Source organism: Sceloporus undulatus, chromosome 1 (genome assembly GCF_019175285.1).
Source record: "Sceloporus undulatus isolate JIND9_A2432 ecotype Alabama chromosome 1, SceUnd_v1.1, whole genome shotgun sequence".
Taxonomy (NCBI): Eukaryota; Metazoa; Chordata; class Lepidosauria; order Squamata; family Phrynosomatidae; genus Sceloporus; species Sceloporus undulatus.
In genome coordinates, this window is record NC_056522.1 from 285611220 (window position 1) to 285631607 (window position 20388).

Sequence of the window (20388 nt, forward strand, 5' to 3'; positions counted from 1 at the left end):
GCATCTTGTTGGCACCATGAATTGTGAATTTAGATGTCTCTGTGTTTGACTCTCCTGCACTCATTTTGCCTCCACATGTTTTGCAGTTCTCATGAGACTTCTTTCTCCCCTGTTCCTCCTTACTGTTTTAAAATTATTTTTAAAATCTCAGAACATTAGCATTACTACTATAATTTTTTTAAAAAGTCTTTAAAAACTTTATTATTGTTACATTATTACTGTAAAATTTTATAGTGGAATTCCTGTGTTTGTGCACTCCAAAACAAAATACAGTGATATTAGCCCAGCGTCTTATAGCAATAGTACAAAGGTTCTGGAGAATGTGTTTAACAGCTCTCTTCATAGAAGGTGATCAGTTACCTTATATGGGGCAATAGGATGGTGAAACAGGGGCAGGCAGTAGACTGCAAGAATATGAAAAGTTAAAATATAATGGAGCACTGTCCCCTCCTCAAGTGAACCACAATAGTAGGTACACATGTGGTTTTGGACTTTTAAAATTCTAAAACATACAGGCAAACATACAGCCAACTTAAGAAGTAAAAAATTGTGGTGATTGATTGGAATGACCAGGAAATACACTGGGACAAGAGAAGTGTTATTTGGTCCTTGAAAATAAAAGCAACAAGTGCAGTAGTAAAAACTGTCATGTCCTGATCCATTTGACAAGTCTGGATGAATCCATAGAGGAAAAATTGTAATGAAAAAAAAAACCTTTCTCTTCTGATTTTGTGACATTACAAGATGTCATGTTTCAATTGATCTGAAGTCTGCAAGGCAGCATATGTAGATACATGTACAAAAAGGCATTTCAAGAATTACCTCTAACAGTAGCCCTATGGAGACATTTGCTTGCAACACCAGTAGAGCTATAGTAACAATGGGTTGTGTGTGAACAGGGATCTCAAAAGTGAAGGCTCTGTCTAAATAGGTGTCAAGTTTCAAGTCAATCACCAGCCATTTCTGGGTAAATTAAACAAGTTCAACAACAATCCTGCAAGGCATAATTGTCACACACCCCATTTTGTCCAATCCAGCCAGAGTCAGAGGAAACCCAGGTCCTAAACGACATCCTAAAGGGTTGTCAACAAGCCCTGCTCCTTCTGTTCTTAAGATCTGCAAGCCAAAATAATATTCAGGATGTAATAGTCAAGCAAATAGATGCTGAATTTAGAACTAGTGAGTTCCTAAAACTGCATAAATAATAATGCATGCACACAAACCTACTAAATGTATGGAGATGTGTTTATTTACAAGATAAACTGGCTAAAGGAGACTTTACAAACAAGAAAAAAATCAAGTGAACTGAAAACTACTGAAGAATGTATACAAAAGTCAAAAATGAGAACACTATGAGCTCTCATATGTACCAGATGCACTAGTATGAACTGCTTAGCAGAACAATATTTCAAACTGTAGAATGATCACGAGCAAAATGGAGAAGTCAGGAGAACCAAATAACAAACTACTAATCCTCAGATTTTTTTAAAGGAAAAATTGGCTGTAGGGACCAATCTAGACCTTTTTAGGCCTTACATTTCTAGCATCTTGGCATCCAAACAAGTTCTTTTCATACAGGGATGAAATTGTTTTCTCACTAACAAGTAAGACCTTAGGTTTTGTGCTTTATTTTCTTTGCCATTAAGATATTTATGATCCTACAAGGCCTACCATTATAGAAGAGGAATAACAATGTGGTTGCCAAATAACTGCTGACTCCAAGTAGGTTCCATTTGAACCAATAACAGCCCAGTGACATTTCCAGATAAAGATCTAGGGCTAGAAGCAGTGATCTGAAAACCTCACAACTGCCATGTCTTTGGCTTCATAATTTGCCATTGTCTTCCAATAAAAGTGTAGGATTTGGTGGACAGTTCAAAGTTATTTCAGTCTCTTTCATAGGGTGATAGAAATTTCAGCAAGATTTAAAAAGGGTTTAACTAAAATATACATAATGCTTATTGGGGCCTTTTGCCCCTGAAGGAGGCCGCAGCAACCACATGCCGTGGCCCCCGGAGGAACCAAAAAGAACCCGCTTCTGGCTGGGTTCTTTTTGCATCCATGAAGGGGTGGCATAGGCACGCTTGCACATCATGATGACACCCCTTGTGTGCAGCACTGTTGTCATTAGGGCTCATGCTATGTATACAGGTGTGCACCAAGATGGTGCCTGGGCGGCACGGTGAGGGCTTGGAGCATGCGGATCTGAAGAGCTCCATCCTTTATAGAGATGTGATGCATTTTTAGAATTACTAAAGATACCCTGAAGGCATCATATCCTATCTATCTCAGAAGCTAAGCAGGGTCAGGTCTGTGATGACTGGTCCTCCAGTCACCTGAGGACTTCTCCTGAACTACAAAGGGTTAATCTGGGAGGAGGTACATGCTAATGAGAGATGACATCACATGCTAATGAGCTGTGGCATCATAACTGATGTAAGGTCTAACTGACCAATCAGAGAGTAGGACCGCGAGATTCAAGAACTTTCTATGGGAAATCTTTAAAAGGCCCTTTGCGGCCATGCAGTTCTTTGTCTCTCCCTTTGTCCTCTCCTGGGGGGAACCAGATGGTGTCTCTTGGAGCCTGGGAGACACAGACTCAGGGGAATGCAGGTCGAGAGGCAAGGGGCCCTCCCTGCATCCAGGAACTCAAAAGGACTACAAATCTCATCACTGCGTGAGTAGTTAGGAACGTGTTAGCTTAGTGGGTTTAGGCCTTTTGTTATTTTCAACAATGGCTTGTGTGGAATGAACTCTATAACTATGTTCTTTGACCTGCAAGGCAAGGGGGCTTTTCAAGAGTGATATAAATTCTTTCTATCCTATTCTATACCTTTTTAAAATAAACTTCTTTCTTAAAAAGCATCTGCTGTCTCTCTGCTCCTGTACACGTGCCTTAACTCGGCTACTGATTGCTCTGGGTTAGCAAGAAAGGAAACTAGATCTCTCTCTCTCTATCCCTCACAAGTCCCAGTGTATGTGGAGGGAGGTGTAGCTGTGGAGCTACATATAAATATAGTTATAATTCATTCACTGGGTGGTGGCAGCGAAAAGTTCTTTTTTTTAAAGGGATCCCCTGAGAGTAATAGTCATGCACAGGGCTTTGCCCTCAGGGACCATCACAAGGTCTGATTAGTATTTGGAAAGAGAACTTCCAGGAAATACCACGTATAATACTCTAGATCTAGAAAATAACCTTCACCATCCATTTAATTTGCATTATCTGCAATATATATATATATATATATATATATATATATATATATATATATATATTTATCTATATCTATATATCTCCCCAAGTGCAGACTCAAGGTGGCTCACAAAAGAGACAATATACAAAAAGTGATATATTATTAAATTATCAATAAAATTAAAAGACAAAACAAACATTGATCTTTAAAAATATGTCTTCACCTGCCAACAGAAAAACAACAAGGGGAACCCAGCCTATTTCTTGCTAGGAAAGCAGGTGCTTCTGGTTGTTATTTGTTTCCACCAAAGGAAATCAAATAATGTAATCAACTTTCTCTCTGTTGTGGTAGAAAACAGTTTCTTTGTTCATGACTTTGAAAACAGTGCAAATTTTAAAGATACTCTCCAAGGAGAAGAAAGTGTCTCCCAGATATGCCCCATTGTCCTCTTCCCTTGACGATGTAGTGTCTCGGAAAGTGCAGGGGGCAGCTGGTTATTCTCTGATAGTTGTCTCATGACAACAACCTCCTCCTCTGGGACATCAGGAGGATCCCATGAGATCCCAGAATATGCATCTAAGTGCTTCAGGATTTGCCTCATTGCAGTTTCCAAAATCTTGAGCCCCCCCCCCCCTGCACACCCACACGTTGAGTATTCAAATGTTATTTCCATTTTCCAATCTTTCCTGAAGGTTTATATGACAATCAGCACTTTAAATTCTGCTCCGAAATTGAAGAGTATCCCATGGGTCTATTGTAACAAGGGAAGTGCATATTCTCCATAATCTGTGTAATAAATACTGTGTATTATTCTTTGATTGCAGCAAAGAAAAAAAAATATTTCTAGAGAAACACAATGAATGGGTATTACAGTATTTGGACTTTTACTTATCTTGTCTTGTAAAAGCCTAAGCAATATATATAATTTTATGAACGAGCGGCCTTATGAAACAATCTCATTTCCATTAACACATGTATTAATATGACAGCTTTAATCACATATACCCAATTAGGGCGCTAGTAACATGTGATTCAGAGCTGATGCTTACAATTAGCAAGCCTTTACTTTGCCTATAAAAATAAATTGGTTTTCATTTTGGAGGTAAAGTGAAAATAAACCATACTGATTTTTGTGAGTGTTGAAAAGTCTCCTGTTTTCAACTGTTTTAAACATGTTAGTGTTATTTTGATTTTGGTTTTGACATTATTTTCCTCATTCTTTGATCTTGCAGTCTTATTTATCCAAACTGTTATTTAGCCTACATGATTTTGTTGATGATGTTACTATGACAATGAATGTGATGATATCAGAGGGACTTCAGAACAAATCTTGTGGACCACCTTAGCCAACTGCATATCTTTCAACATTTCACAGATGAAAACAGGGACATGTGTAGCCAAGCAACATTAGAGTTGAATTATTAGTGAGGAAGAAAACACAACGTAGGAGAGTCTATAGCAGTTTACTTTTGCCTGAGCCTAACTGGGAAGGGCAAGATTCTGCCCCCTCCTCTCCCCTTGCTGAGTTAACTTTGGACTTAATGTGTAGCAGTTGAATTAAGCTGAGGACAAAGGGGGAAAGTGGGAGGAGATGAGAGAAACTGGATCATTTTAAAAGCAGTTGAAAAAGCGGAAGAGCAGGGGTCACCATAAAATGGGGGAAATTGCATGGTCCCTGCCAAATTGGGAGAATTAGAGACAGTGGCCTGTTACAGACTGCCAAAATAAAGCTGGTTCGGGTCTCTTTGGAGGTATGCTGTTTAAATGATGCATGCATCCTAAGAATCCAGAAGCTGCACCAAAGCTGCACTCCAGTGCTTAGGAATGGAGTGTGGCTTTGGCGCACCCTCCGGACTCTTAGGACCCATGCATCATTTAAATAGCGTATCTCCAAAGAGACCCGAAGCAGCTTTATTTTGGCCGTCTGTAACAGGCCAACGTGTCTGCAGTTGGGGCTTACTACTACAAGGGTAAAGAAGCAGTAGGAAAATGGACCAAAGGAAGGCAGCAACCAAAGAGAAAAGAAGTTAGTGCTCCTGTATCTTTAACTGGTGTATTAGAGGAGAGCATTTCCAAAGTTGCAGCCTTTTGTACTGCTATACAAACTCCTTCTACCAAAGCATTCTGTTTCTGCATAACTATTATTTTTCTAATCAAAATTTTATTGAGTTTTTACAATAAAACACATAAAGTCTGTGGAACAATGACAACAACAACAACAACAACAACAACAATTAACGACAAGGGCCAAGGGCGTGTATCTGATGAATAGTTATTCGGCAGTAGAATCAGACAGTTAGTTCTCAGCAAGGGGCTATATAGACTGGCCATTAAGGCCGGCCTGGGGGCAGAGTTGCGGCGTGGTATCCATACGCCGCAGGTTCCAACTCCACCCCCATGGTGGTGTGATGCTGTGTACTGCTCCACATGAGGCATGGCATCATTGTGCTCCTTTGGCACTGTGTCCACACAATGCAGCACCAAAGGAGCACCTTCAAGCCGCAGCACCATGGCTATCATGCCCTTTCTGGGGCGCAAAAAGGAGCTGCTTTTTGTGGCTCCTTTTTGTGCCCTGGAAAGGCCAGATTGGGGCTGCGGCGTGCAGTTGCTGCAGCCCCGATACAGCGCACTTGACAGCTGCAGATCTGCACAACCCCTAAGAGCTAGATAGTCCAGCTTGTGAAGTTGTAGAGTGTCTGTCCAAATATTTATCTGTGAAGCAGATCCAGTGGGAGTGTTGATTAACATAGTCAATAAAGACCATCCAGTCTTCTTGAAATGTGTCAGTCCTTTTGTAACCAAACCTCATCATAGCAGACAGTTTCTCCATCAACCACATACCCAAAATTCTAGTCCACCAGTTCTCAATGGAGGAGTCACCTGGCTTCCAGCATGTGGCTACTTATAATCTGACAGCAGTAATGAGAAAAATGATCAGTTTCCTATGTTTCAAGTTAGAATTACTTTTAATAAATATTGGTGCTGTACACACCGGCACAAAGCGCCAGCCTGCACACATACTAAGGTTGCCTCGGGGCATCCTTTCCAGATGCTCCGCAACCCTTGTATGTTGCCGCGGTGTTGTAATGGAGGCGCCCTTTCTACATGGGCTCCGCCATTACGATGTTCTGGCCACACTGCCTCCAAATGAGGCGGCGTGGACATGACGTCTTGGTGCCGCTGAAGGGCGCTTGTGGCGCCCTTTCAGTGGCGCCAGAAGGAGCTCTATTTCGGAGCTCCTTTGGCTGCGCATAGTGCTGACGTGGTCTTTAAATGGCCGCGCCAGCGATACAAAGAGAAAGGGGCCGAGTGGCTCCTTCCTCCCTTTCCCCACCGCTGTCAGGGATGTTTATCACACTATGCTCTTAAAGAGGTACTATTCCAGTGTGACTCCTCTAGCAGCCTCCTGTTGCATGCTGGGATTGGCAGTTTTAAGGAGCTGAACTTCTCTGCCTGAGAATTCTAAATACCCCTCCTTAAAACTGCCAATCCCAGCATGCAACAGGAGGCAGCTAGAGGAGTCACACTGGAATAGTACCTCTTTTAGAGCTCGTCTGATAAACACCAGGGTGTCCTTGGGGCTTGAAGCCCCAAGGACACCCCTTTCCAGGCCATGGGGAAGTGGCCTTTTGCCGCTTCCCTGTGGCCTGGAAAAGCGGTGGATCGGTGCCTCGGGGCTGCTGCTGTGGCAGCTGAGGCCCCGATCCGTCGGGCAAAGGGGCGGGTGCAGGCTGCCCCAAAGGGGCGGTCTGTATCCCGGTATAGAAAGCAAATTCAAAACTGGAGAGAAATTTACCGTTTGATCAGTGATACATGAAATTTGATTCAGAACTGCATCCCAGGATTTTTTCACTTTAGGACATTCAATCAACATATACATATAATAGCCTCTAGATTTACAACCCTTCCAGCAATCTGGAGAAAGCGTTTTAATAATTTCAGATAGTGTTACAGGTGTGAGATGCCATCTATGGATAGTTTTCAAAGTATTCTCCTTCACAGATGCTGAACGGGATTTGTATGGGGGTTAAGACTAAATATGCACCCATGCAGTGTTTGAATTCATGGTTTTCAGTTCTGCTTGCCAAAATGAGCTCATATACTTGCCTTTCTCATATGTGTGTTCCAGAAGATATTTGTAGATAAGTGCCATTGTTCCATTAGTATGAAAAGTGGCATTCAAACAAAAGTTTTCAAAAAAGGAGAGTGGATGTGGTGTTTCTCCTGCTGAGGCTAGATATGATGCAAAGGAAGCAATTTGGTGTACTTGAAGCCAGATAATGTTAGTTTGATGTAGAGAAGCTTTTATGTGGTGGTGGTCTTTGTTAACACACCAGAGAACAGGTCTAAGATGCGGCAGAGTCCAGATTTTCTCAATAACCTTATTTGTGGAAATTAATCATCTAAGTGAGAAAGAAGATGGAAATAAACAAACAAAGGTTTAATGGGAGAGGGATCTAGAGCCAGTATGTGTTTCTATTTATGCTAGATGAGTAGAGAACTCATTAGATAACCTGCTAAAGTTTCTGTTTTGAAATTATCCCTTCTGTGTAATTGTTAAAAGATACTAGAGCCTTCCCTAACTTTTATTTGGTGACTCAAAGAGAAAGGGAATGATAAAAATGTGTGTGTATGTATGCTCTACTTATAGTATGATATATTTTTTTGGGTGGGGGAACACTGAAAAGCCATTTCTCTTTCCTATAAATAATTGGCAGTAAGGAAAAACTAGAAACAAAAAGACTCTCTCCCACTCTCTGAATACAGTGACATTCATTCGGAGGGAAGTAGGAACAGCTTTTTGAAAGCAGATTTCTTCAGCTCAACAATAACACACAATGAGTTATTGACTTGTTTTATATATGGGTCTCTTTTCAGTAACTAACTTTGACTCCCCACAGTCTGAACAAATGATTGATTTTGTTGTTAGAAAGAGAGACAGAGCTTTTCCACTGAACATGGTAGTTTAGCTTTTACTCCATTTGTTCCCTTGCTGAATGGGGCCTTATTAAAATGCACTTTCCAAAAAATACCTGCAGCTGGCCTTTATCACCATGTTTTGTATATATAAATAAGTAATTTGTCCCACTCCTTTGTTTAGCAACAGAAGATTGGGGAATCCCATCAATCCTTATGGAGACTGATTATCACAGTATTTAAGCTGAATTATATTGATCGACATTTATAACATACTTCAGAAGAGCTCAAATTTTACAGGAGCTATGTGCTATTTGAATACCAATATAGATATCTCAAATAATTAGCTCATGAAAACTGTTTATAAACTGTATGCAGGCAATATTCATATACTGGATTCTGCTACATGCCTTTCCTGCAAAGTGTTTAGAGTGATACGCCTGGAGTACTTGAAGCCAATTCAGATTTCAGTCTTTGAACTCATGCAAAAAGTATTATCTTTAAATGGCAAGTACACATACAGTCTTGTCACTTGTTCATACAGTGTTTGATTACTTGAATTTCCCTTTATTGTACACAGAAAGAACAATAATAAATGATGGAATTATCGCTTCCATGTTTATTAATGTCTTGCTAGAGTTTTTTTTATTTTGAAAAAATGAAAATTTCAAGTAAGCTCACACAGCTCTTTTCCTGATTTCCACTTTCCACTGCAGCCCCCCATTTCACATTCCATGTCATTATTGAGGATCCTGTTAATCCCAGAGAGGCTTTTTGGACACTCAGGGGGAAAGCAGACCGGCAGTAACAGCCAGCTTGTGGGTGATGTGGGATGTGGCGACTGCATGCCGCATGCCCTGATTCCACCCCCAAGCCGGAGTTATGCTGCCCACCCACCCAGAAGGTGGGAAGCATGGGAATGATCTTACGGCACAGTGATTAGACGCCGCATGCCACAGGAGCAAAAAGAGCCACAGTGATGGTGGAAGGGGTGCTTTTTTTCCGGCGCAAGAAGAAGTGGCACTTTGTCTCTTCTATTTGCACCTAAAAATGCCAGATCGGGGCTGTGGCATGAGGTTGCCATGGTTCTGACCCGGTGCTTAAAGGGGTAGTGTGACACCGCCCCTTTAGGGCTGTCTGTTTCAGCCCTCAGTGAGATACAGCTTTATGGAAGGTTTACAGAATTATTGTATAAGTAGTTGTGCATGACTGCTACACTGGATACATACAACCTGTTCTATAATAGATAATAGTCATGGCTGAAATTCCAAAACCAAGACTACCAACGTTGCTAACATTAACAAAATTATTAGTTTAGAGTGCTAAGAATTGTTTGAAGACATTGATTGATATGATGCGCATAGTTTAGTTGGTTAAAGCTAATCAGTTTAAATGTGCTCAAAAATGTATGTTTTTTGTAAAGAGGATATTTAAGACAGAGAGCTAATTTAAGAATATAACACTGTTAATGCCCAGTCATTTTAGTTCTGTGTATTTAAAAATACAAAGCTAGGTTATCTATCTAAAATCCCTGATGTAATTAACCTGTAACCTCATTTCTTGTTCAAAAACTTGCTAATTCTTAGAGTCCCCAGTGTCTGTTTCATTGGGCAGCAAACCTACTGAGACAGCACAGTTTCTTAAAGTCTTGTCAACAGAATCAGGAGGTAATCCCTATTGAATTCTTCTGTTGTCTTAAATTTCTGATTTATTGTCCAGCTGAGCTTCAAAATGCTAACGGGGACAGAGAAAAGGCAGAATTACTCAACACATTCTTTGCTTCAGTCTTCTCAGAAAAGGCAAAGCGTGCTCAACTTGAGGATAATGGAGCAGCGGACAGAGTAGGGGAATTTCAGCACAGAATAAGTAAGGAGATAGTACAGGAATACCTTGTTAATCTAAATGAATATAAGTCTCCAGGACCAGATGAACTACATCCAAAGTATTAAAAGAACTGGCAAATGTAATATCAGAACCATTGGCAATAATCTTTGAGAACTCCTGGAGAACAGAAGTCCCAGCAGACTGGAGGAGGGCAAAGGTTGCCCCCATCTTCAAAAAGGAGGAAAAAGAGGAACCCTTGACATCAAGTCTGTGAACATCTAGAAGGCAATTCCATAATCACAAAAAGTCAACATGAGTTTCAGATACACAAGTCATGCCAGACTAATCTGATCTCTTTTTTTGATAAAATTACCAGTTTGTTAGATGAAGGGAATGCCATAGATATAGTATATCTTGATTTCAGTAAGGCCTTTACAAGGTTCCCCATGACATTCTTGCAAACAAGCTTGCAAAATGTGGGCTAGACAAGGCAACTGTTATATGGATCTGTAATTGGTTGACCAGCCAAAGCTCCTTTTCATCCTGGAGAGAAGTGACCAGTGGGGTCCCACAGGGGTCTGTCCTGGGCCCAATGTTATTCAACATCTTTATCAATGACTTGGATGACAGAATTGGGGGCATACCTATCAAATTTGGGGATGACACCAAACTAGGAGGAGTAGCTAATACCCCAGAGGACAGGATTAAAATTCAAAATGACCTGAATAGACTAGAAAGCTGGGCCAAAGCTAACAAAATGAAATTCAACACAGAGAAACGTAAGGTACTGCACTTAGATTGGAAAAACAAAATGCATAGATATAGGATGGGAGACACCTGGCTGAATGAAACTATGTGTTAAAGGGATTTAGGAGTCCAAGTAGATCACAAATTGAACATGAGTCAACAGTGCTATGCGGCAGCTAAAAAGGCCAATGCCTATACATCAATAAAAGTATAGTGTCTAGATCAAGAGAAGTAATAGTGCCATTCTATTCAGCTTTGGTCAGGCCCCACCTGGAATATTGTTTCCGGTTCTGGGCACCACAATTCAAAAAGGACATTGAGAAACTGAGGTGTGTCCAAAGGAGGGCAACTAAAATGGTGAAGGGTCTGGAAACCATGTCCTATGAGGAACGCCTTAGGAAGCTGGGGATGTTTAGCCTGGAGAAGAGAAGGTTAAGAGGTGATATGATAGCCCTGTTTAAATACTTGAAGGGATGTCATGTTGAGGAGAGAGCTAGCTTGTTTTCTGCTGCTCCAGAGATCAGGACCCGGAACAATGGATGCAAGCTACAGGAAAAGAGATTCCACCTGAACATTAGGAAGAACTTCCTGACAGTAAGGGCTGTTCGACAGAGGAACACACTCCTTCTTCGGAGTGTAGTGGAGTCTCCTTCCTTTGAGGTCTTAAACAGAGGCTGGATGGCCATCTGTCAGTGATGTTTTGACTGAGATTTCCTGCATGGCAGGGGGTTTGACTGGATGGCCCTTGTGGTCTCTTCCAACTCTATGATTCTATGATTCTTTCTCTTGTTTGTAATTTTTTTAAAAACAGAAATCTGGTTAGTTGTTTTTTTTAAAAAAACATAATTCATTGTTCAACATTTAAAATTAATTTACAAATTCAACATAAGACAAAATGCCCAACACAATATAATGAAGAGAATGTACAATCTCACCTATTAAAAATTTCAGTCACAAAGTTTTTCCCCTGAAGTTTAAAATGTTTTCCTTTGTTATTCATTTATGGGTTGTAATATTCTCTTTGCTTTCATCTTGCTCAAGGCCTAGGCCTTTTCAGAAAGAAGAAACTCTTATGAGTGCTCTCTTCCCTAAAATGCAATCCCTTTTTCAATTGTAGTTGTAATTGTGCAGCATAAAAGGCCCTGGGTTTCCACAAAGTTATTTTTAATGAGTCTTTCTGAATAACTTAAATAGGCCTGCAAATTATATTCCCAGCACTGTTCCTCAAAATGAATGCAGCGATTAATCCCTAGTGCATATTAAGGACCAGACATGCTGCTGCAAGACCAGTCTATGTAAGATTTATGTAAGATTTCACTTGCTGACTATTACTCTCAGTGTACACCTCAAACACTTTTTGCCTGCCAGCATCTCTTTAGGGAAGTGCACTCCAGGCACATGTGGAGGGGTTTTTCATTTGCTTCAGATCCTCCCCAGGTCATCTTCAGTGAAACATTTGTTGTAAACTGTTATCAAGTTGACTTCAACTTATGGCAACCACATGAATGAGACATCCAAGTCACCCTATCATCAACAGTCCTGCTCAGTTCTTGCAGATTCAGGGCCATGGCTTCCTTGGTTAAGTCTATCAATCTGTAATGTAGTCTTCCTCTTTTCTTACTGCCTTTAACCTTACCAACCATTATTGTCTTTTCTAGTCAGTCATGCCTTCTCATGATATGGCCAAAATACATCAGCTTCAGTTTAGTCATCCTGGCTTAGTGCCAGCAACATTGATTCTGAGAACCACATGGAAATAGTATGGTGGGACTGCCTATTAAACAGAGGTTCCAGTATTGTTTGTTAAATTTCCACCCCTAGATGCACTGTTTTGAGCCCTGGTGAACCACCAAATCTGCTATGCTTCTGTAGACATGGGAATAAATTCTCTGGTTTCATCTCTGTCTGTTCACATTCAGTCTCTTGAATGCTATTAAATATCCCTTTTTCTTGAAAAGTTTGGTATGTATACAAACAATTTAGACTGTGTGATATGAACCAAGTTTATATTATTACCTTGCAGTTTTGCTGTTTTTTGGGTCATTCTCAACTAGATCTTTTAGTCCATATAAATCCTTTGATTCCCCAATTCTGTACCACTCTTCTTATTTAACTTTAAATTATGCATGTTCAAAGAGTAGAAAGCACAGAAGAATGTGATGTTAATACATGCAACCAGTGTTTCCAAGCCTCTAAGGTTGAATTTACAGAGCCAGTGTGGTATAATGGTTTGAGCATTAGATTATGACTTTGGAGACAAGGGTTTAAATCCCTGCTCAGCATGGAAACCCAGTGAGTGACCTTGGGCAAGTCACACTATCTCTGTCTAAGAAGTCAAAGGCCCCCCCCCCCCCGAGGAAATCTTGCCAAGAAACCCCTGTGGTAGGTATGCTTAGGGTTACCAAAAGTTGGAAACATATTGAAGGCATATAACAACAAGGTGGGTCTTAAAAGGGGATTCATGAAGTATGTTGAGGGCTTGGATCTGCATGGCATTGGTGAGTTGGGAGTTGTTTCTGCACCTATCCTTGACATACCACTGTTTTGAAAATTATTCTTAAAGAGATAAGAGGAAGACATAAGCTTGCTGGAGATGTTTGTTCTGTTGGACAAGGTATTGTTATCTTAGGTTTCTCTGATTCGGTTCTCAGCTGGTTTTCACCTTATCTCCCAGGATGGTCATTTAATGTGGTACCTGGTGGTCATATATCTTGTTCCTTTCCTCATTTGGTTGGGGTTTCTCCGGGCTCTGTTCTGGGCCCTTTGTTGTCTTTTCATTACACACTATCTTTAGCTAATCTTATCAATTTGTATGAGTTTCAATATCACATTTATGCTGATGATACTCAACTGTATCTCTCCACTCCTGAACTTTCTTTGGAGATGGAACATGGCACCACAGCATAACTTTCTGGTATCTCAGCATGGATGCTTCATTGCCGCCTTAAACTTAATTTGGCAAAGACAAAATTATTCACCTCCCTCCCCCCAAAACCTTCATTACATTATACATTTTTCATCACTTTCAATAATGTTCCCATCTATCCTGTGAAGGAACCATGGGCTCTTGGCTTTGGCTTTGACTCTTCTTTGTCCTTTGTTCCTCATATGGAGGCTATAGCAAAGTCATGTTGATTCTTCCTTTATAACATAACTAAAATTAAACCTTTCCTCTCAGCTTCCCCCACTAAGGCTTTAGTCCATACTTTAGTCATTTCCCGTCTCAGTTACTGTAATCTTCTTTTGACTGGTCTTCCGTTATTTCATCTTAGCCCTTAGGTTTCCATTCTTCATTCTGCCACCAAGATTACCTTTTTGGCCCTTCATTTTGATCATTTTACCCCACTTTTGATATCCCTTCATTGGCTACCTATTCCCTCTAGGATTCAATATAAGCTGTTTGTTCTGACATTCAAGATCCTGCATAACCTAACTCCTCCTTATCTTGTAGCTCTTATCTCTTCTTATCAGCTTGTTAGAAATCTGCAGTCTTGGAATACTTGGCTTCTTACCCAGTGAAGGCTCAGCTGCATCCTTTTTCTCTTGCTGCTCCCTGGTCCTGGAATTATCTTGCTGTATACTTGTGGACTGCTCCTTCAACAAAAAGTGATGCCTTTATGGGGCCAAGCAAAATGCACAATATACATGTTGCAAGCTTTAGAAGCTCCATTGGCTTCTTCATCAGGCAAGGTGTTAAAAACTATACAGGAGAAAAACCCCTGAAGATTAGTTATAGGCCTGCATTTTGCTATTTTTGTTCTTAGTTCAGATGGTATGGAGGGGTATCTCTTGCATGCTTGTCCCTCCTCCTTCTGGCCATGTGGCTACTGGGAGGTTCTCAAAGTCCAGGAAATTTAACTTGTATTTGCAAAACAAAAAGATACTACCTTTGCAATCCTGGATGTTTCCATTTGTTTTTAACACCTTGCCTGATGAAGAAACCAGTGGAGCTCTGAAAGTTTGCAACATGTATACAGTACTATGCATTTTGGTTGGCCCAATAAAGGTATCACTATTTGGTGGATTTTTGATGTTATTGGATTTGCTATATGGCCAACATGGCTACCCCTGGATGTTTTCTAGTTATAAATGGTTTATTTACTTTATTGAAAACTACATAAATAAGCGATGATAATTATAATAATGTAAGCCAAAATAATCTGATTCTATGAAACATTTTAGGACTGTCAATTGGATTTCACTAAAGTACACTGTTGAAATACTATACCTAAATGTGGACAGATGTGCTTGGGGGACAAAGATGGGAGTAGATGATCTTCTTTCCTTACAGTGGACAGAAAAATTAGGAAATTAAATTGTTACTTCTTTTCACACGCATTATTATTATTTTCAGGTGGGTTCTGCCATTGATGGGCACAAAGAAGAAATCACAGACAAAAGGATTCTGTCAATGAAAGAGGAAGAATTATATTTAGAACAAGAAGAAGTAAGTTAGCTATATTCCTTCAGTAAGCAGACTGTGCACAGATGAGTTTGTATATTTTATCATAGCATTCTACTGCAAAGTTGTTTTTCTTCTTCCTCCTATGTCTGGAAGTGGTAATACTGCTCCATAAGCATGATCACCACCACCATTACCTCCACTACCAGCACCATCATCATTCTCTGCACAATTTAAAACATAAAATACAATATTAGCGTCCGACAACAGTAATAACAAAACTACAAAACATAGGGTCCAATTGGGTCTAATTAGTTTCGAACTTTTTGGCCCATAACACAAAAGTTCAAACTAAGTTAGCATAGAATAAGAAGTGCATGAGAAATATTTTACAGGCTACCCCAAAGTGAACAGTTCAAATCAGTTTTTAAAGACCTTGATGTTAAAAGTCTGGGAATTTTTTAAAAATTAAAAATACCAGTCTTCGTCTCATATAGAAAAGACATTAATTACTCCCTTTCTTTAGTGTAACATAAGTACGTTTCAGATTTGTATCTGTTTTCCAAACATTTTGTTTTATTCTTAAATAATGTTTATCTGTTTGTAACTAGGATTAATGGAACTCTCTGAGTTACTGTGGAGCTTCTGCTTTAGTACTTTGGGCAGTGGGGTAGGGTTATAAGGTACATGTGGGAGCAGGCGGGACAGAGTACACTGAAGCACTAGACATTCCAATGTTTGAAAGAGGAGTATATATAGTAAACACAGTCAGTTACTGCTGCAGCCACTGTACCCATCTATCGTGAATTCTCATAGGTTATAAAGAGTCCTGTATTTTCCTCTCCTCAGAATATCTATGTGGGACATTATGCACCTATATGCACCCATCTATCTGCCCACCAATATGCAATGTGTGCAAATTCACACACCTGCAGAGGCTGTTAAGAACATGAGATATTTGGATACATCCCTCATATCCCCCTACCCTCAGTAAAGAGTACAGCAAGGTGAAGTAGCCCTGGTGGCGCAGTGGTTAAATGCCTGTACTGCAGCCACTCACTCAAAACCATAAGCTTGCGAGTTCAATACCAGCGAAAGGGCTCAAGCTCGACTCAGGCTTGCATCCTTCCAAGGTTGCTAAAACGAGTACCCAGATTGTTGGGGGCAATTAGCTTACAGTTGTAAGCCACTTAAACACTGTTAGTTCAGTATGAAGTGGTATGCATAAATGAAGAATAGGCAGTTCTCCCAAATATCCTAGTCTCAGAGCAACTTGTTTGGGAGAAGGGATGTGTAAAAGCAAGGGGGATCATCCATGTGCTTTGTTACACCTCTGGTAAAGCTGGATTATATCAACTGTTACCATGCCATTTTAAGAACTCATTTTTCCCTAACATTATAACTTGTTTATTCATCAGTATAAATATTGGGCTCAATCTGAAGTTGTTCTTTCATGAATGAAGTCCAAGGAAATGATTGTCACCAATCCTCTCTTCCCTCTGCAGTCCACTGTGGTGTTCTCATGCTGTTGTGAAAGTTATATATATCCCCAGAGCAGAGTTTCAGGGCCTGCATGGAGTAAGAGGAAATAAGACCCAAGAACATGCCAATCTGTGCACAGAATGTAACTCCTATGGCTTCATCACTTTCTATATTTGCAGGCAACTTTGTAAAAAAAGACCTCAAGTGTCCACCAAATAGCAACATTTACTCAAGCAATTGAGAGAGAGTCAGTCTGTGGTTTTATCTCCCCAAGGGATTGAAAATGTCACTCACCACTGTGAAAAATCAATGGTTGGCTAAAACCACTGAACGGCACTAGCAAGCCCAGTTCTTGCAAAACAATTGGGTAGAATAATTACTGTACTTTCCTCCTCATATTTCTGCTTCTCCAGGGACTAGATACTTTTATTTTTAATATGGAATCTTGGGCCATGAATGGTATAAATAGACACTACTGCCATGCCTAAAATCATGCCCAGACCTTTATTTTGGAAAATCTTCCTGCTCACCATTGGATCACAAGACCTTTTCCATAGCAGAAATCAGCCCTTGGACTAAAAAAGAAAAGATTTTCCATTCCTTTTCTAAAGGAAGGGGACTTACAAGGGGTGAAACAGACAGCCCCAAAGGGCCACCCTGGGACCACATGGGGCTTGTTTACACTGGGGCCATGGCAGCTACCATGTGCCTGGCTTTGATTTCGGCTGCCGCTGTGGTCCCCACCTGGCCTGACGAAAAGGAGCAGATGTTTGGGTTCTTTGGAAAAGAGTTGTGTCCAGGGTGGCTTCTTGCCATATTCGGGGTGTACATCATGTGCACATCCCGCCCTCAATGTGGCCCAATGGCAGCCCATTTAGGTCATCTGTTTGAGGTCTATATTAATCTGGAACCCTGATCAAGGCCACCACATCAAACCAAATCAGTGGAAAATTGGGGTGAGGTGAACTCACTTATATAAAAAGAAGATTTATTGGAAAATAGTAGATGCAAAAAGTGCTTTATAGCAAAGAAAGGTAATCACTCATTGATATCCCCTTCCACCCATTTTTATATGTATTGGATACATATGAAGAAAAATCTGCCTATGAAACCAATTGTCTATTCATTGTTCCTAATTATGTTCTTCTTAGTTATACAGTTGGCCCTCCATACCCATGGATTCTGCATCCATGGATTCAACCACTGACAGCTTGAAAATATCCCCCCACCCCCCAAAAAAATCCCACCCTAAAACCAAAGCTTGATTTTGCCATTTTATATAAGGGCCCCCATTTTACTTCCCCATTGTATATAATGGGACTGGAGCATCCATGGATCTTGTTTCTACAAGGGGTCGTAGATACCAAGGTCCTACTGCAGTGGCATTCAATTATTATTATTTTTTACCCTTGAGACCTCTCTTTAGATCTACATGCTTATCTCTTCCTACCTTACACAATACAGTATATGAAAAAAAATTAGTGTGCATATTTTCATTTGCACATGCATGTATATTCATATTTTAACATTTTGTAAGGAAATAACAGTGTTTAAATTAGAACAGTTTAATTTACGTAAATTCAATATTTAACTCAATGCATATGTAAATTTTACACATAAAAGTTTAGGAGAAGGAGGGGGGGATCAGGGCCTCCAAGTCTCATGCCTCCCCTTGAGCAATTTGTCCATGCCCCCGGGGGTCCTGCCCCACCATTTGAGAACCACTGGCTTATTGTATTCCAGATCCAGAAATTTGTTTTTCTTTGAAAATATTCTAATATAAAATTTCTAATATAAATTTTCTCTAAGGAATCAGACTGAACAAGCCCTTTAATTTAGCTGCATTTCAAATTATCCAAGCAAGAATTTAGTTACTTCCTTTTAAACTTTCATTACATTTGTCTTGACACTCCAAAGGAAAATGTTAACTAATTTCTTACTTTTATGCAAAAACTGTAGTTTACATCAAGACATAGTGTGCTAATCATAAGATTCTGCAGGAAATATTGTAATGAAGAACTATTAAACCAGGCTTTTCCCCTTGCAATGCTTCATGCTGTGCACTTGACAGCATATTCTATAAAAGAAATAATACAAAATTGCTGTGAAGCAAAAATGGAGCATTATTTTCATGTAGGTTTCTGGAGAAATCTTACTCTTTAGGAGAAAAGATGAGGAAACTTTATTTATTTTATTATAATGTTATTAGTAAAAAGCCTTTCTTGCTATTTTGAAGTGAAGTCTATTGATGATTGAGTTTTTATTTAAAGTACCACAGCTAATTGTTATTCCTAGTTACCAGTGAAAATCCAGGGGTTATCATTTGCCAGAGATGGGAGAGAGGGGGAAGGGTTTAGTATAAACAAAATCTTCCATTTCTAGACCTCTCATATGTATCTGAGAGTCAAATCATTATTTCCACAGTTCTGTGCATATACAGGGAGTTTTTGAGCTACCACCTTTCAACAGCCCATCCAGCCTCAGATTAGGGATCATAACATGTGTGAGAGAGCTACCACTGGAAGGAAAATTTAGTTTCTAGTTTTTCAGTGTAAAAGCAGTTTGCGTATACACAAACACACAGGATTCTCAGAATCCTATCTTAAAATATTATGTTATTCTGGAAATATTCCCAATTCCATTACTTCTTATTAGCTGAATATTTTACAAATCTCTGTGATGTAAGTCTCTGTTTAGTCTAGGCTCCAGGTTTTTTGGGGAGGGAGAATTAAAGTATTTTCTGCTGTATTTTAGTAACAATATTTTTGACTTTAAAATTTGTATCATCCTAGTTATGACCATTGTTGATACCTTCTTTAAACCTATGAATAGTATATTGCATACATGAACTGTCTTGTGTATGTCTAGTATTGGAAGTAATAAACTGTGAACTAAAGTAATATGTTTTGAAAGTGGAAATGAGTCAACAACAGTAAGTTAAGATGACCTTTGATAAGAAAGGAAGACTACTATTTAGCACTTAAAGTTATGGATAAGCGATTATTTTCATTCTTTGATTTTTTTAAAACCTCCCCTCGACCACTTTGTTAAAATAGGAGAGAAATTTAAGCACGTCAGAACCAAGGTGTTGTAGTCAAATCTGGCAAAGGGAATGCGTGGGCTTTGGATCCCATTGAACTAAGGCTTGTACAGGAATACACCCACACATTATATGTTTCCATTTGAGATCCTGCCACTGGCAAAAGCATTGTCAGAGTTATTTTTGCTAAGGGCTCATTCCTACTATGATTTAAAGCGAATTGCTGATCGATTTATATGACTGTCGTTCCCATTTGAAACCAGTTCTGATCCTACTTTGATCAATTTCTGTCATGATAAAGCAAGTTAAATGCAAAAAACAAACAAACAAACAAACAAACAAACCAAAACAAAAAAACACCACGGTTTTTCCAGACACTAGTTTTCTAGTGGTTCTTTTGGAAAGAATCTATTCTGGAGCATGTTGCACAGATGATTAACATGCACTTTGAAGTGGTGCAAACTAGTGGGGATGACAATTGTGCCAAAAAAAGAAGCGATTACAAGGGGATAATGAAAAGATCCTCTTTCATAGCTGGGACAATGAACCTTTTGGAATCGATTTACCATCACGGCGCGAAGGTGAATCCCAAACCGGTTTAAATGTAAGTAGGAATGATCCCTTCGAATGGGGGAAAAAATGTATTGGTTTGCATTTTAACACAAACCAGCTTAATTCACTGTCCACAAACTTAGAAATGCAATTTACCTTCAGCTTTGCACTATCTGCAATTTTTTCAATACATTCCACTTAATTTTTAATGGTTAAGATGACAATTCTGA

The 20388-nt window shown here is 39.7% G+C and overlaps 1 protein-coding gene across 1 annotated transcript in view; it reads left to right on the forward strand.

Moving 5' to 3' along the window:
- DCDC1 (doublecortin domain containing 1) overlaps positions 1 to 20388 on the forward strand; it is a 368535-nt gene that overhangs the window by 140638 nt on the left and 207509 nt on the right. Inside the window, exon 11 of the mRNA XM_042459567.1 lies at positions 15037 to 15129. Within this exon, the coding sequence (XP_042315501.1) occupies positions 15037 to 15129 (93 nt within the window). The remainder of the gene's footprint in view (positions 1 to 15036; positions 15130 to 20388) is intronic.